Raw genomic sequence first — 18149 nt, forward strand, 5'->3', positions numbered from 1 at the left:
TGACTTAGGGATTTATTGCTCCCACTTTCCAGATGGAGCTCTCCTATGCCCAGTATCTCTATTTTTAGCAAACTGAGTTTCCATACCTCTGGAAAATAGCTGCACTGAGCCCAAGGAGCAACCCCATGGAGAGGGCTGACCTTGGCTGGACTGGCTGAAGCCACTCAGTGGTTAGAGGAAAAACTGGGAGGAGATAACAGCCTTCCATGGCAAATAAAAACATCCCCAGAGCTCTCATTTCCAGAGGGGTTTATGAACCAAGACACTTTTTTCCTTGTTCTTGCTTTAGCCAATTCAAGCTCTTTAAGCTGGATTTTGCTGTTCAAATTAAAACCCTCTTGTGAGGTCTTTAAAAGCTTTTGATCCGTGCTGCAGCTAATCCTTCAAACTTGCCATAGCTTCAGTTCTTCCCTCCTGGAGCTTGCTTCAAATAACCAGATCACAGAGATGGAGGCTTTCATCTCCATCATGTCTGTGCCACACACCTGTATTTATACAAATGAGAGAACCCCAGCCTCATGCTCAGAGGGGAAGTCAGATGTCTCGTTTGACTTTCTGCCACAATCTGCTTGTTTACTGTGTGATGCTTGGCCAGAAAAATACCAGAGGGAGCAGGTCTGCAGATGCAGAGGGAATGCTTTAGAGAGAACTTAATAGACCATTTCCACATCAAATTTCTATGAATAATCAAGAGGCACTTTACAAAACAAAACCTCAGCTTTATTAAGCAAGTATTTATTGTGCAATTACAGGCTTGGAAGCAGGGAGCTTAGACCTTGCTGTGATTATTATCAGACATATGGAGGGTGCTAGCAGGTTGTCTCTCCTTTTTGTAGCTGATGTGAGGACTGGGCAGCTGGTGGATGCTGAACTTCAGACAGCCAAAGCCTGAGACTAACCAAAACCCAAGGAGTGGATAGGGTGAAGATTGTAAAACCAACTGACCTGCCACTGAGTCAAACTCTGTGTGGCTTTGGCCTGCAGGGTCTGTGTTGTGCAGTGCTCTTCTGATGCATTGGACAACAGGAGACAGAAACCAGCAGCTTACAGCACTGAGCAATGTGGTATGGAAAATATACACTGGAATGCCAGCAGCAGCAGCCTCTGACTTGCCCTTGCCTTCTCCCAGCTTTAAGGATCCAGAAGCCTCCCAAGGCCACTGCTGGGATGGATTCTTGGGGTTGGTTCACCAGCTGGTCACTTCTGGACGCTGCTGCCACCTGCTCCTGGCAGGACTCAGCTGCTTTGCACTGTTGATGTCTGGCTTGGAGTGCAGGAAGGAGTCAAAGAGCCCTTCTGTTCCTGCAAGAGAGACAATTTCAGCTGAGGACAGAGCTGTGTTTTGCTAGGCTGCTGCTTTCAACATGTGCTGTTAATAAGCAGTGGTGTAGGGGTTAGGAACAGCTGAGAGCCCTTTGTGTGCCTCAGTTGGGAAGGGTTTTTATGTGACTGATCATTGGCATGGACCCTTTTGGAGCTGATCTGACTTGCATCTGTCTCTTAGTTTAATCCTTTGTGTATCACAGCCCTGTTGATACAATCTCATCACTGGAGAGTGTCACAGAAGAGGGCAGGAGGCAGCTCACTTTGTGTGGCTTTTGTGGAGAGCTCTGCAGGCTTTGAGGAGCACTCTTTGTTGCAGGATCTAACAGCAGTGCCTCTTCCTGCTCAGGGATAATGTGCTGCAAATGCCAACAGTTTAGCTGCTCCAGAATTAACCCAGGCTCTGCTCAAGCAGGGTGAAACTCCCCTGGCTGTGCTCTGCTCACCTACAGAACCAGCTTCTGCACACTCTGCTAACACAGCAACTTACACTGACCAGCCTGGACCAAATCTGGGGGAGGGAATGGCTCTTCAGGCTGCAGAGATGTCCAGCCTCTGCTTGGCCATGGACCAGAGCCTGGTGTCAGCCCTTTGCTCATGCACACAGCTGAGACCCAGCTATGAAGCTGTTTGGTTCCAGTGTGGTTCCCAGTGAGCAGCTCTGAGCAACTGCAGAGCTGGGGATGGCAGCTCCATGCTTGGCTTCCTTTCCCACATTCCTTGGGCAACCCTGTTGTGGTGTAACAGCTGGATTCAGAGTCACTGGACTGGCCTTAATGGAAGCTGAAAGATGATTTCTTCCTCAAAGGATGGTTTAGTTCAGGGTTTTTTCCTGTGGCAAACCCCCTGTGAGTGAATATATTTCATGTGCCATTTCACTCTGCCATTTGTGCCTTTCTCTGGCCATAATGGGATTAATTAAAGCAGCTGGTGATTGGATTGGGAGCACTTACCACTGGGTGATGTGGGGAGCCTGCTGGCTGCCTCCTCATCACATGAGCAAACAAACTCCAGTTTGCCCAGTGCCACAGTGCGAGGAGTGCTTACTGGTTTTCATTGGGACCAGAACTTCTGATTTGAAATGGCTGGTTGGGAGTGGAAGAGTGGGAAGGAGAAAAAGAAAAAAAGAAAAAGAGAAGCAGCAAGTTACCATCACCCTGCAGGTGAGCTGAAGTGGTGGAGTTTAACACAAAGACCATCAGGTGCTGAGGGCAGAGCAGAGCTGGATGTGAGTTGGGGCTGGTCAGCCTGGAGAAGAGAAGGCTCTGAGGAGACCTTCTTGTGGCCTTCCAGGATCTGAAGGGGGCTAGAAGAAATCTGGGGAGGGACTTTTTTAGGGTGTCAGGTAGTGACAGGACTGGGGGGAATGGAACAAAACTAGAAATGGGTAGATTCAGATTGGGTGTTAGGAAGAAATTCTTCCCCATGAGGGTAGTGAGACACTGGCACAGGTTGCCCAGGGAGGTGGTGGAAGCCTCAATCCCTGGAGGTTTTTGCAGCCAGGCTGGATGTGGCTGTGAGCAACCTGCTGTGGTGTGAGGTGTCCCTGCCCATGGCAGAGGGGCTGGAACTGGCTGAGCCTTGAGGTCCCTTCCAACCCTGACAATTCTATGATTCAAGGCAGGGGCCAGTCAATGTCAGGCAAGTGGCAGCAGCAGCTTTAGCCATGGGCAATTTTGGTTTGGGGAAAGTAAATGTGCTCAGGTCGCTGGTGCATGGAATCAGAGCCCTGCTGCTGCAGCTCACAGCCAGCTCTACCACAGCGTGGGCACAGCCTGGCAGTGTGCCCCACCTGGTGCTCCTACAAGCATGGGAAACACTTGACTGGGCACCACTATCCAGCCAGTCAAAGCCTTTGCTTCTCTCCTTTCCCCTCCCTCTTTTCTACCTCCACTTGGGGCTGGCCACTTCAGTGCCAGGCAACACTTTCCAGAGGTGGTTATTGCCATGGTCTTGGTTGGAAGCTTTGGCTGATGGCCTGGATACCTACTGGGATTTTGAAGACTTCTTAAGAAGCACTGTCTCGGAGCAGAAGGACACCTTTGCTTTCTCGTGCCCCACACAGGCTGGGCTGCAGCCACAAGAAGTTCTGCTTGGTGGGCTGTGGTTGTCTGGTGGCACTGGGCTGCTGCCTGGGGGCAGTGCTCTGTTCTCTGAGTGGCTCTGCAGCTCTTCCTCTCTCGTTCCTGTGTCCTGCTCCAGCTGAGAGGGAGGCTTTGGGCAACCCTGCGTGGGGGCCAGAGGGAGGGAGGGTTCCTGTTCGTCGTTTGGTGTTGCTGGCAGGGTGGCCACCGAGGGGGTGTTGGGTCTGGAGGCCTCTGAGACTTGCAGGACTGGGAGGGAGCCCTCAGCTGCTGCGTGGCCATTCATGTGGAGCTTCTTCATGTGGTGCACCACGGCTGCAGCGTTGAAGGCTTGCTGGGGAGGAAGACAAAAGCCCCAGGGTGAGCTCCTGGTGCTGCCAGGCTGGGGGGGTGCTGTGGGGTGAGTGGTACATGGGCTGAGGGGAGGACAGGGGCTGGTGGGCTCTGAGTGGCTGTTGGCACAGTATCTGGGAGTGGGATGTGCTCAGCCCTGGCATGCACCCCATGGTTTCACTGACTGCAAGCTGCTGCTGCTTTTGGAGGTGCTACAGGAGAAAGTGACGAGGAGCAGCTGAGAGCTGCCCCAGTGTGCAGTGGGGACTAGAGCTGAGTTCTGAGTGTTCACAGTGCTGCTGTACACACTGTTCCTGTGGCATTCCTCTCCCCACCTAAACTCTTAACCAAAACTCATGATATCAATGAAGTATCAATTTATCTTCAAGGCTGAAAGGTGGAAAAGATGGAACAACCTCCCCAGAAATGCTGATGGAGCAGCAATTTCACTCCCTCTGTATAAAGGCAAGAAGCCTTTCCCACTCCACTTTGCTCTCCTGGTGAGGCTGCTATGGTGCAGTGCTAAGGGGAACCTAGCAGGAGGAGTTGCAGCAGGGAATATTGGTCCAATATGAACCAATATTGGTCCATAAAGACAGGCTGAAGGAATGGGGGCTGCTCAGCCTGGAGAGGAGAAAGCTGCAGGGAGACCTTAGAGCTGCATTTCAATATCTGGAGGGGACCTACAGGAAGGCTGAGGAGGGACTGTCTAGAAGGGGCTGTGGGGATAGGATGAGAGGCAATGGTTTGAAGCTGGAGCAAGGGAGGTTGGAGATCAGGAGGAATTTCTTCACAGTGGGAGTGGTGAAACACTGGAACAGGTTGCCCAGGGTTGTGGTTGAGCCCTCATCCCTGGAGACATTCAAGATCAGCCTTGCTGTGGCCCTGGGCAGCCTGCTCTAGTTGGAGGTGTCCCTGCTGAGTGCAGGGGGTTGGACAAGATGACCTTTGAGGCTCCCTTCCAACCCACTGCAATCTGTGGTTCTGTGAAGCTGCAGGCAATTTTCAGGCAGCCTTTGGAAGATCTCAGCTTTTGGGTGCTTACCCACCCAGCCAAAGCCTTGCTAGATGGCAGCCACTGGCATTTGTTGGTGAAATGGCTCTAGGCTCCCAGCAGCAAGTGACTTACCCTCCATTTGCTCTTTGCAAAGTTTTTCTGGATCTGAGCACTGACAGATGGGTAAATGTCACGGTGCAGGGCTGTGTTTCCATTAATCCTGCAGATGGGGAGAGAAGGAAACTGGCTGGTAGGCAGATGGCATTTGTAAGGCATTCCACATCCTGCAGGCAGCTAACTGCTTTGTGTGTTCAATCAGCAATAATTAAACCCAAAGGAGGGGGGGGGGAGGGGGGGAGGGGGGAAACACCAACAACAAACAGCAGCAACCAAACCTAACCCAAACACACACTTCAAAGCCTGGGAAGGCTCAGGGTGGGATTTCTTCTGTGCCTCTGTTTGTGGAGGCAGATCTCCACAAATTGCAGCTTTAATTATTCGTTGTTCTCTTCTTTAGCACATGAGGGGAAAAAAAAAAAAAAACAAAAACAAACAACAAACACCACCCAGGGCAGAGGCTGATGGTGACAAGAGGGGCTGGGGAGATGTCCTTCTTCTCAGCTACCCCCACCCTGGAGGCTGGTAAATCCCCCTGGCCACCAACCCCTGCTGGGCTCTGGTCCTCTCACCATGGGTGCCTGAGGGCTTCCTCACAGGTGAACCTTGCCTTTGGGTTTTTCTCCAGCAAGTGTCTGATGAAATCCTTGGCTGTTTGGGAGGGCAGGAGAAGCAGAGAGAAAAGGTTAGTTTTCTCCTCATTCCAAGGTGTGATTCTACTAGGATGTGGGAAACACTTGTGGACATCAAACTGCTGGAGCAGGAACAGAGGAGGCCACAAAGATGATCAGATGAGCAGAGCAGCTCTGCTCTAGGGACAGCCTGAGGGAGTTGGAGCTGTTCAGCCTGGAGAAAAGAAGGCTCCAGGGAGACCTTAGAGCAGCCTTCCAGTACCTGAAGGGGGCTACAGGAAAGCTGGGGGGGGCTTTAGTGACAGGATGAGAGGCAATGGCTTTGAGCTGAAAAAGAGGGGAGATTGAGACTGGAGATTAGGAAGAAATTCTTTGCAGTGAGGGTGAGGAGACACTGGAACAGGTTGCCCAGGGAGGCTGTGGATGAATCTCCTCCCTGGAGGTGTTCAAGGCCAGGTTGGATGAGACTTTGAGCAACCTGGGCTGGTGGGAGGTGTCCCTGCCCATGGCAGGGGGCTGGAACTGGATGATCTTTAAGGTCCCTTCCAACCCCCAAATCCCTGGAGTCCCAGGGAAAACTGAAGCCTACTCTGAGCTCCTGAATCATTTGTGAAAATCTGAGTTATGTTAACAGAGGCTGCTGCTGAGGATGCAAAGCAGCCCAAACTCTGCAGCACTCTGCAAGCAGTTCCCACATCTGGGGTTGGCTGCTGAGTGACTCAATGCTCCATCCATGCTGTCCCCTCCCTGCTGAGGCAGGTGACAGATGTTCAGAGAGTGCAGGCTGGTGCAGGCCTGTTCCTGTGGGTCACAGAGCTCCAGGTTGCAGTGGGATGCTTCCCAGTCCTGGAGCTTTACCTGACTCGGAGATGTCATCCCAGAATGGAGACTCAAACTCATAGTAGCCTTCCTTAATCTTTTCAAACAGTTTGGATTCAGTCTCTTCATAGAAGGGAGGGTAGCCACACAGCCTGCAAGAGAGTAGAACCTTCAGCAGCAGAGCAGAGGCAGTGACCCCCCCCCCCAGGAGCAGAGCAGAGGCAGTGACCCTCCCAGGAGCAGAGCAGAGGCAGTGACCCCCCCCAGGAGCAGAGCAGAGGCAGTGACCCCCCCCCCCCAGGAGCAGAGCAGAGGCAGTGACCCCCCCCAGGAGCAGAGCAGAGGCAGTGACCTCCCCCAGGAGCAGAGCAGAGGCAGTGACCCCCCCAGGAGCAGAGCAGAGGCAGTGACATCCCCCAGGAACAGAGCAGAGGCAGTGACCTCCCCCAGGAGCAGAGCAGAGGCAGTGACATCCCCCAGGAGCAGAGCAGAGGCAGTGACATCCCCCAGGAGCAGAGCAGAGGCAGTGACCCCCCAGGAGCAGAGCAGAGGCAGTGACATCCCCCAGGAACAGAGCAGAGGCAGTGACCTCCCCCAGGAGCAGAGCAGAGGCAGTGACATCCCCCAGGAGCAGAGCAGAGGCAGTGACCCCCCCCAGGAGCAGAGCAGAGGCAGTGACCCCCCAGGAGCAGAGCAGAGGCAGTGACCCCCCCCCCCCAGGAGCAGAGCAGAGGCAGTGACCCCCCCCCCCAGGAGCAGAGCAGAGGCAGTGACCCCCCCCAGGAGCAGAGCAGAGGCAGTGACCTCCCCCAGGAGCAGAGCAGAGGCAGTGACCTCCCCCAGGAGCAGAGCAGAGGCAGTGACCCCCCCCAGGAGCAGAGCAGAGGCAGTGACCTCCCCCAGGAGCAGAGCAGAGGCAGTGACCTCCCCCAGGAGCAGAGCAGAGGCAGTGACCCCCCAGGAGCAGAGCAGAGGCAGTGACCCCCCCCCGGAGCAGAGCAGAGGCAGTGACCCCCCAGGAGCAGAGCAGAGGCAGTGACCCCCCCCAGGAGCAGAGCAGAGGCAGTGACCTCCCCCAGGAGCAGAGCAGAGGCAGTGACCCCCCAGGAGCAGAGCAGAGGCAGTGACCCCCCCCAGGAGCAGAGCAGAGGCAGTGACCTCCCCCAGGAGCAGAGCAGAGGCAGTGACCTCCCCCAGGAGCAGAGCAGAGGCAGTGACCCCCCCAGGAGCAGAGCAGAGGCAGTGACCCCCCAGGAGCAGAGCAGAGGCAGTGACCCCCCCCCCCAGGAGCAGAGCAGAGGCAGTGACCTCCCCCAGGAGCAGAGCAGAGGCAGTGACCTCCCCCAGGAGCAGAGCAGTGGCAGTGACCCCCCAGGAGCAGAGCAGAGGCAGTGACCCCCCCCAGGAGCAGAGCAGAGGCAGTGACCCTCCAGCCATCCCCATCTGCACAGGCTTCTCCCCAGCCTGGGCACCACGAATGACTGACAGAGGAGGCTGCCCTGTCCCCCCCTCTGTCCCTCCCAGCTCAGGGTGGAGGTAAAGCTGCAGAAAAGAGCTAAAATCTCAGCAGCAGCAGCAGGACAAAGCCACAGCTGGTCCATGGCTGTGTGGTGTGGGAGGCAATGAAACAAAAAGTACCCAGGAAGCTTGAGTGATATTTGCAGGCAGCTGGGAAAAACACAAAGCCTAGGATGAGGCACATCACAGAGGAGATGTGGCTCCTGCCATCTCCACCCCAGTGATTCCCCACATCCCTCTCCTTTCTAGGGGCTTGTGCAGAGGGAGAGCACAGCACTGCTGCATCCATCCCTCTGCTCCTGCAGCAGAATGGGAGCTCCAGGATCGCCTCCGCTCCCACCACCGCTCCGCAGGGGCGTGGGAAGCGATGGAGGAGTTGGAGAAGCCATGGAAAAACAAGTGGGATGCTGGTCGCTGTTACTCACAGGATATAGGTGATGACTCCAATGGACCAGCAGTCCACAGCTTTGCTGTATGGTTTCTGGGCAAGGACTTCAGGGGCTGCAGAAAGGCAAAACCAAATGAGAATTCTGAGCAGTCGTGAGCGCTGCGCTGCTGGGGAGAGCAGCAGGGTCTTGGGCACTCAGCCCCTGAGGTGCCACTAACAGCTCCATTTACCCTCTGGGTAAATGCCCACTGGGCTGGTCTCTGTTTTTTGTGCCTGCTTTATGCCCCTGACTGGAAAGAACCAGTGGCAGCTTCTGCCTAAACCTGGAGCTGTTAACCAGAGCACTGCAGATGGAGGCAACGCAGTCTGGTGGACATCAAAAACAAAACCAAACAAACCCATTCCCTCCCATTTCTGTTCAAATGGTATTTGTACTTCTGACTAATGCTGAAAAATGGCTCTTAAAATGATCCTTTTCTTTCCACTTTTAAACACTCTGGGCTTTTTCAGTCCCCACACTCAGCTCGAAGCCAGTCTTTATGTGGTCCACGCACTGCATCGTGAGGAGCACCTTGTTATTAGTGTAATTATGGAGGGTTTTTTTAACTCCCCTCTTCCTGCTAGGCAACCTACAGAACATGCACAACCCAGCAGTCTCCCAGCACAAGCCCATTCCTGATTCTTGGCTTACCAACATATCCTGGAGTCCCACAGGCTGTGGACATGATGCCATTCTGCTCCATTTTAGACAAGCCGAAGTCCGTGATCATGATTTTGGAGTTGTCTTCAGGAGTGAGGTAAAGAAGGTTTTCAGGCTGTGAACACAGAGGGGTCAGAGGTGGAGGCTGGGGGTAGGAAAGGAAGGGCAGAAAGTGACAGGGAGAGCAGCTGAAGCCTGGGACAGGTCTCACCTTCAGGTCCCGGTGGACTATTCCGTTCTCATGGAGGTACTTGACTGCTGTCAGCACCTGGTGGATCACCACACTTGCATCTTTCTCAGTGTAAACTCCTCGCTCCAGGATCCGGTCAAACAGCTCTCCCCCTGATACCCTGTGGCAATGGCAGTGCAGAAAGGAAAAGGGAGGGGGGAAGAAAGATTAAACAAAGCTGATCATGCTTTGGTGTCAGGCAAGCTGATGTGCTGCTCCTTTTGCAACTCCACCTGCAGCAGGACTGCTCCTTGGGCAGCTCCTTTGTGAGGCTGAGCGTGATGGATGGATGCTCTTGAGTGCAGTCATTGAGGCTGGGAAAGCTCTCTTAAGATCATTGAGTCCCACCATCCACCAACACCACTAAACCATGTCCCCAGGTGCCCTGGCCACACACTTCTTGAACCCCTCCAGGGATGGTGACTCCACCACCTCCCCGGGCAGCCTGTTCCAACCCCTGACCACTATCAGGGTGCAGTAAGCACTTCTGATGAAGCTTAGGAGTTTGAGTGAGGGTATGAGGCACCTCCCAGCAGATCTGAGCTGCAGGCAGCTGGCAGGGTGGGCAGGCCTGCCTCCAGGCTCTGCTCCACCAGTGGAGATAGGGTCTTGTGTGATTGCTTCTCAGCTAAATTTGCAAGTTAGCAGCAGCTGGGTGCTGGGGGCTGGTGCCCTCCCCGAGCTGCTTCCTCTGCCGCTGACATGTTGCCCATTTTCATTTCTGGAAACCCTGCGTGGCACAGCTTTAATTAGAAAGACTTCTGTCTCTGCCCTGCTAAACTGTGAGGAATTAATTTGCATAAACAGAGCCTAATCTTGGTTCTGGAAAACTTTCTGCTGGAATGAGCCAGGGCCCAGACAGCAGGAGGCAGCGTCCAGGGGAGCTCAATCCACTCGCGAGGGGGTTTGGAGCAGCTCTGCTGTGTGCAGCCTTTACACAAGGGATACTCCACTGTGTGGGTGCTGGCATACGGTGCTTCACCCTGGTCCTGCCACTCTTCTTCCTCTGTGGCCCACACAGAAATGGCTCTGCTGATACTTACAGCTGCATGACCAGGTAGAAGTGGGTTGTGCTTTCATAAATGTCTTCTAAAGTCACGATGTTTTCGTGCTTTATTCTGCAAAGATAAATGTGGGTCAGAAACAAGCCCAGCAAGGACAGAAGTGGCTTCTCGAGGTGGAAAACCCAACAGTCCTTAATCACTTTAATCACCAGTGAAAGTTTAAAGGCTGATCTCCCTCACCCTGCCTGTCAAAGGATCCTTGACCCTGCTGCAAACTGCCTTTGGAGCAGCATCACCACAGACCCTCTTGTCCCTCAGCAGCTGCCTCCTCTCTGCCAGGTTGGTTACTGGGGCTGCAGAAGTGTCCCTCCTGCTTTCCCTTCCCTGTGCACTGCTCTGCTTCATCTGTTTCCTTCTACACATCCAGAGCAGCATGGCTGTGCTGGGGTTACAAACCCAGCTGAGGGATGAGAAAAGAAATTGCTCATCTGCTACATCACAGTCACATTTATCTGTTCTGGAGAGAGAAATACTTCTTGCTGTATTTTGCTCTTACTGTAGAGCCGCACACCTTGGGAAAGGACGTTTGCCCTGCTTTACAAACACAGATCCTTTACCTACTCACTTTTTCAGCACTGCTATTTCATTCTCCAAGCTGCTGTCCCTCGTGAGAGGAGACTTCTTGATGCATTTCAGAGCAAAGAGCTTGCCTGTGCTTCTTTGCTTCACCAGGAACACCTCTGAGAAGGCACCTCTGCAGAGAGAGGAGAAGTTGTCTTGCAGTAGCTGCTGCTGCTGCTGTGAACTGGAAGGGTACTTAGAGGAAACAGCAAGAAAAAGCAACGTGGGAGTAATTTAACTCTAAGTGGGTGCTGATTGTAAAGCTAGAACTGCATCTGGTCAATGCAAGATTATGCAATATGTAAGGAAGAAAAAAAAAAAAAAAACACCAACCCCCAAACCCCACAATTTTCTTTCTTGGAAGAGAAAAAGATTAGTTTTGAATAATTCAGCACGGAGCTGTGTGGAGTTGGAGGACAAAAAAGATCTCTGCAATGAAATGGCAGAGTCCTGAAGAATAGGATTTAAAGCCAGCCAAGTGCTTTACTCCTGCAGGTGCCAGGCTGGGTGAGCTTCAGCAGTGCCAGCTGTGGAGCACATTGTGGGGAGGCTGAAGGCCTCAGGAGAGGGTTTTCAGTGTGTGCTTCAGCTGGATGCAGGAGGAAGCACCATCCCTGGTCTCACAGCTTGCTGCCTTCCAAAGAACCTTTGCACCTGAATCCATTGGGACTGGGGTGGATGTTCCCAGCCAAAGGCAAGCCCACCTGAGTGGCCTGGTTGATCACCCCCTCACTGGTGGGGCAGTCTGGGGTTCAGATTAAGAACCTGCCCTGGAAAGATCTCAGTGGGCTCCATGCTAACAGGATTCCTGCTTAATCCCCACAGTGTTTCCTCAAAGCCCTCCCTGGCTGCTCCTTAGAGCAGCCCTTGACTTTCTCTGGTCAGCACTGCTCTGAGGACTGGCACAGCTGAGCTGCAGTGGGCAGAGCCCAGTGAGGTTGTGGTTTGGGTCTATCAGCCAAGGCTCTCTGTATCTGAAGTGCAAAATAAGAACAGGATGGCCTCAGTTAATGTTTTCATTCAGCACCTCGTGTGTTTTCCTTTCTGCAGAGGCTGCTGACACCTGCAAACCCCTGGTGACAAAGTGACAGTGAGTGTCTCGTGCATTCCTGATGCCAGTTCAGCCCAGTGCAGCTATCAGCAGGTATTTTATAACATCCCTAAAGCTCCCAATCCTGTTAAGGGTTTGTCTCAGGCAGCTGAACACGTGTCTGGGGATAGCCACAGTGCATCCTTTGCCAGGTCAGTCCTCAATAATCCTCCTCAAATGAGCAACAGATTAATTGATGGCAGTGAAATGGAACTTGCTGCTGAGTCTGCAAAGCCCTGGAGGGCAGAGTGAGGAAGGTGAGCACTGTGGAGGCAGCTCCTTGGTGAGGAGGCTATTGCAGCAAACCCTGTGAGCAAGGGCAGCAAACTTGCATCTCCTGTAATCCACTAAAGAAGGAATCCAGCACCCTGCATGGGCTGAGCATGGAGCTGAACCCATCTGGTGCCTTGCTCACGCCTCTGTTGGTGAGTTGCAGAGATGATGCAGAGGGAGAGCTGGAGCCAAAGGCAGCTCCTCACTCAGCTCTGCTTTCCTTACCCTCCCAAAACAATACACAAGACCAGTGAGGATATGAAGAACTGGGCTGTGCCAGGGCTAGTGCCTAGCAAGAAAAAAAAAAAAACCCAAACAAATCAAAAGCCACCACCAAAAAAAAACCAACCCAACCAAAAAACCCCAAAACCAAACCAAAACCAGACAAAAGATTCCCCAGAGTTTGGGAAAGGTCCAGTCCCAACAGATTGATTCCAATCTTTGCTTCACTCAGTAAATTTTGTGTAATGGTCCTCTCTTCTCTGGCCCCAGAAGCAGGTAGTGTTGGGGCCTTTTCCTTTATGTCATGGATCCACAGAATGGTTTGGGTTGGAAGGGAGCTTAAAGCTCATCCAGTTCCAACCCCTTCCCATGGGCAGGGACACCTCCCACCAGCCCAGGTTGCTCAAGTCCTTGCCCAACCTGGCCTTGAAGACTTCCAAGGAGGGGACATCCACAACCTTTCCACATCTTTCTCCTTTTATCCACATAAACCCTGAGGGCTGTCTCATGGAAATTCCTTTCAAGTTCCTGAGAGCTCTCAGGGAATAGGCAGGGATGTCCTTGCTAAGGTCCCTGATCCAACAGTTGTATTTGCTGGGGAAGGTGACAGTGAGCTTCCAGGTAGTTTTAGGTGCTGGATCTTCATTCCTATTCCTCAGCCAGCTGAAGTGGTGCACGTGGGAAATGCCCAATTTCTGATGCTAATTTTCCCATTAATGCAATAGTAGGAAATTAACAACCTACAAATCAGATGCTGGGACATCTGTTCTGTGTGTCTGTCCCAAACAGTTTATAATAATTACGTCCCTTATTTAAAAAATGATGAATCAACAAGTTGGCAAGGAAAGAACAAAGCTTTTCTAACCTCCTTCCTTTAGGGAAAGCTGCTGGATAACTGAACCAACCTCTGAGGCTGACCAGGAGCAGGATGATACAAAACGTGGCCAAGCTCTGGAGTAAGCTGCATTGGGAGCTTTGCTGTGGCTTCTAAAGTCACACAAAACCTGGCCATGACTGAACTCACTGGTGGAGGTAATTCAATTCCTCCTCCACCACCACCTTGGAACTGTTTTCTTGTCTCATTTGCATGAACAGGCACAGGAAACTGATAAGTCACAGAGGAGTATTGTACAACTTGAACATCCCTGTTCTTGTTTCATCCCTCGACTGAGTCAGGCCTTATGAGCTAAAGATACACTTCTTATGATAACAGCTCCCTCAGAGCCATGCCTTCACCTTGCCTGACCTACCAGCACCAGCAGCAGCCCAGTGTGCACAGCAGGGAAAGAGCAAAGACTCAACCAAGCTGCCATGCAGGCTTGGAGGGAAAAAAGGAGAGGGCAGAGCTGTGCCGTGGGCTAGGAGGGAAGGAGCTGCTTTGGAGACTCTTGGCAAGGTGTGAGCCATGAATTGGAGCACCAGCAGCAACCATGGAGCAGTGATGGAGCACCCACCCCTCACCTGGGACACCTCTCACCCCTCACCTGGGACACCCCCCACTCCTCACCTGGTACACCCACTCCTCACCTGGGACACCCACCCCTCACCTGGGGCACCCCCACCCCTCACCTGGGACACCCATTCGTCACCTGGGACACCTCTCACCCCTCACCTGGTACACCCACCCCTCACCTGGGACACCCACCCATCACCTGGGACACCCATCCCTCACCTGGGACACCCACCCCTCACCTGGGACACCCACCCCTCACCTGGGACATCCACTCCTCACCTGGGACACCCATCCCTCACCTGGGGCACCCACCCCTCACCTGGGACACCCACCCCTCACCTGGGACACCCATCCCTCACCTGGGACACCCACCTCTCACCTGGGACACCCACCCCTCACCTGGGACACCCTAACCCCTCACCTGGGACACCCCCACCCCTCACCTGGGACACCCATCCCTCACCTGGGACACCCACCCCTCACCTGGGACGTCCACCCCTCACCTGGGACACCCATTCCTCACCTGGGACACCCATCCCTCACCTGGGACACCCACCCCTCACCTGGGGCACCCATCCCTCACCTGGGACATCCATCCCTACCTGGGACACCCACCCCTCACCTGGGGCACCCATCCCTCACCTGGTACACCCACCCCTCACCTGGTACACCCACCCCTCACCTCGGGCACCCACCCCTCACCTGGGGCACCCCCACCTGGTGACTGCTGCCTGTCTGCCAAGGAGCTGTTTTACCCAGTGCCAGGAAGGGAGTCCTTGCCCTGGGCTGGGAAGCTGGTACCTAGAGGTGGCTCTGTGTGGGGAGCACTGCTGGTACTTACGATCCCAGGGCCTCCATGAAGATGAAGGTTTTCCGGATGTTGCTCGTCTGTTTCTTCCAGGAGCTGCTGTCATCCTCTTCTATGCGACCCATCTCCTCCAGAGTGGAAGCAGGGAATGCTGTGAGGAGGAGGAGGAGGAGAGGTGACCTATGTGGCTGGAAGAACCCAAGGGGCTGGCTGGATTCAGGGTTTGCTTGGTCAGAGGAGTCAGGACTTTCACAGGAGCACAGGATGGTTGGGGTTGGAAGGGACCTCTGGAGATCATTGAGTCCAATCCCCCTGCCAGAACAGGACCAGAGAATCCAGCACAGGTCATACAGGAGCACATCCAGATGGGGCTTGAAAGTCTGCAGAGAAGGAGACTCCACAACCTCTCTGGGCAGCCTGTTCCAGTGCTCTGTGAGCCTCACAGGGAAGAAGTTCCTCCTCATGTTGAGGTGGAACCTCCTGTGCTGCAGTTTCTATCCATTGCCCCTTGTCCTATCCCAGGGTGCAGCAGAGCAGAGCCTGTCCCCTCCCTCTTGCCCCCCAGCCCTCAGATATTTATAAACATTGATTAAATCCCTTCTCTTCTCCAGACTGAGCAGCCCCAGGGTTCTCAGCCTCTCCTCAGAGGGCAGTGCTCCAGTCCCTTCATCAACCCCTTGAGCAGATCCCTCACAATTTTGTGCTGCTCCCAGCTGCTGCTGCTGCTGCTGCTGCCCATGTCCCTGCCTTAGGTCCCTCTCCAGCCATCAGTGCAGCCAAGCACCCACCAGCTGGGGAGGAGCAGTGACCAGCTGGGGAGGAGCAGTGACCAGCTGGGGAGGAGCAGTGACCAGCTGGTGATTCTCCCCTGTCAGCATCCTCATTTAGGTGGCTGTTGGTAATCAGGAATATTTATGTTGTGCTCCATATGCAGTGGGTAGAACCTCCCTGCTGAATGGTTGCTAATTTTAACATACAGCATCCCTGGTTAATGGATTAAAAGTTAGGTACAACCAGCAATGGAGATGGGGTGCAGCTGAGCTGCTTTATGGCTCCAATAATGAAAAATTTGTAGAGCTGAGGGCTGCAGGGAGGGGAATTGATATCAAACATTTTTGTTGATCTGTCTTGTAGAGTTTGCACTGCTGTCAGCTTTAATTTTTGTTAATTGCCAGGTTGCTTTTGCTCTGAGTCACAACCTTCCCCTTGCCTTGGCTGTGATGCTGGTGGGAAGCTGCTGGTGAGGCAAAGGGGTGCCCAGTTTTCAGTGCTCTGCCCTGATGGTTGTCTCTGTGCTGCAGATGTGGAGCCAGTGGTCCCTGCCTGCAGTCCCCAGCCCACTCTGTGAGCAGGGGGTGGTGAGAGCAGCTCACAGAAAATGGCTTTCTGGAGGCGTCCCAACTCTGCAGCTCTGCAGCTCCCTGAAAGGAGGCTGGAGTGAGGTGGGGGTTGGTCTCTTCTCCCAAGTAACAACTGGTAGGATGAGAGGAAATAGCCAGGCAAGGTTTAGGCTGGTTATTAAGAAACATTTCTGTGCTGCAAGATTGGTCAGGCACTGGAACAGGCTGCCCAGGCAGGTGGTGGAGTCACCATCCCTGGAGGTGTTCAAAAGCCATGGCACTTGGGGACTTGGTTTGCTGGCATGGAGGTGCTGGGTAGAAGGTTGGACTTAAAGCCCTTAGAGGTCTCTTCCAACCTTAGTGACCCTATGATGATCCTGTGCAGGGTGGTGGCTGAGCAGGTGTAATCAGCACGGGAGGATGTTGGCCTGGCAGGAAATGCAGCCATGGGACTCTGTCTGAAACACTGCTCAGGGCTGGCTTGACCTTGGTCAGGTCCCAGTCCCCCTGCTCCCCCCTCCCTAAGCTCCTTAGAGTGCAGCCTGGGCAGCACTGCTGTGGTAGAGAAAGTTACACCATCAGCCCTGGGGAGCTCAGAGGAGCAGAGCTTGCCAAGGTCTGGCAGGTGTGAAATGTTACACAAACATCTAAGGACTCTTAAGAAGATCAGGTCTAACACTACAGAGCTGGAAGTACTCTGGAAGGTGACACAGGGGCCCTCAGACTGGGAAAAAAATGTTTTAGGAAGTGGCTTGTCCACACTGTCAGGATGCAAAAGCAATGCACTGAGAGTGTCTGGAGAAGAGCAGCCTGAGGGGGATCTTCTCAATGCTTACAAATACCTGAAGGCTGGGGGGCAAGAAGAAGGGCCCAGGCTCTTTTCAGGGGTGTCCTGTGACAGGACAGGGGGCAGTGGATACAAACTGGAACCCAGGAAGTTCCACTTCAACATGAGGAAAAACTTCTTTGGTGCTGGAGCCCTGGAGCAGACTGCCCAGAGAGGTTGTGGAGTTGTTTCCTGCAGAGACTTTCAAAACCCATCTGGATGTGTTCCTGGGTGACCTGCCCTGGGTGATCCTGCATTGGCAGGGGGCTTGGATTTGATCTCCAGAGCTTCCTTCCACCCTCTGTGATTCTATGTCCCCAGGCAGCAGGGGCTTGGTTGCTGACACCAGCCCCCTTGGCACATGGAGCATCTTCTGGAGGGCAGAAACAGCTGCCCCAAAGTCTGTGAGACAGAGCTGAGCCCTGGAAAGACAAATCACCATCTCCTGTGTGAAAATAACCTGCCTTGGAGGAGGCAGAAGTATTAAAGCAGAAAAAAAACACCAAAAGATCTCATTTCATGATGGACAGCTGAGATATTGAATTCCTCCTGAACCTACTTTATCTCCTTAATTAGCACAGTTTCAGGGTTTTGAGCTCCTTGACACATTTCTTTTTTTTAAAGGTTAATTTAACCTTACAGAAAACAAAATTGACTCAGCTGTAAACAGTTGAGGGCTTCAGTCCACAAAAATCACCAAAGGCCAGGGTGCACCTGACCTTTATTTGCCTTCTGGGTTCTGCTGCCTGTGTACCTCCAAGAAGCACAACTTCTTATCCTGCTGTTTGGAACCAGAGAAGATCCAAAGCTCTTCACAACAAAATGCTGATCAATTAGTCAAAATCCTCCTGCCCATATTTGGAGTCCCCCAAATGAAGATTTCTTCTGCAGCCATCCTCCCACCCCAAACTTCTACAGATGTGGAATGCCACAGAAAGAGGCTTTGCAGCTGGGACATTCAGGTGAGTTTTACCCACTTGAAATAAATATCAGTGTCAGTGTGGTGCTGAATGACTGGGACAATCCAGGTGCCCTCTCCATTTATTTTTTCCCATCTTGCTCTCAAAAAAAAAAAGTATATCAAGGGAAAAAAAATAAGAAGTAGGTCAGCCTGGCCCCAAGGAGATCAGGATTTTAGTCCATGTTCCTGTGTAGTCCCTGTGCTGAAAAACAGCCTGAGAGCAGTGGTGGTGCAGAGAGATCCCTCCAGGGCAGGCTGGACTGTGCAGCAGGGCAGAGGTGACTCCTTGTGCCCTCTCCATGGGAGCTGACAGCAGAGCCATAGAATCACGGAGTTGTTTTGGTTGGAAAAGACCTTTAAGATCATCCAACCATTCTCTAACTTTACCAAAGCTGGTGCTGAACCATGGCC

The 18149-nt window shown here is 53.1% G+C and overlaps 1 protein-coding gene across 1 annotated transcript; it reads right to left on the reverse strand.

Annotated features, from left to right (window-relative positions):
* Positions 1 to 2314: 2314 nt before the first annotated feature.
* CAMK1G (calcium/calmodulin dependent protein kinase IG) lies at positions 2315 to 14736 on the reverse strand. Its single transcript, XM_054395812.1, has 11 exons — positions 14645 to 14736; positions 10770 to 10898; positions 10184 to 10258; positions 9123 to 9261; positions 8903 to 9026; positions 8249 to 8324; positions 6345 to 6457; positions 5427 to 5505; positions 4870 to 4957; positions 3314 to 3741; positions 2315 to 2408 (listed from the first exon to the last, which is right to left on the reverse strand). Exons 1-11 carry the CDS (start codon positions 14734 to 14736, stop codon positions 2315 to 2317), a joined length of 1437 nt encoding a protein of 478 aa, XP_054251787.1.
* Positions 14737 to 18149: the final 3413 nt, after the last annotated feature.

This window comes from Indicator indicator, chromosome 35 (assembly GCF_027791375.1).
Source record: "Indicator indicator isolate 239-I01 chromosome 35, UM_Iind_1.1, whole genome shotgun sequence".
Taxonomy (NCBI): Eukaryota; Metazoa; Chordata; class Aves; order Piciformes; family Indicatoridae; genus Indicator; species Indicator indicator.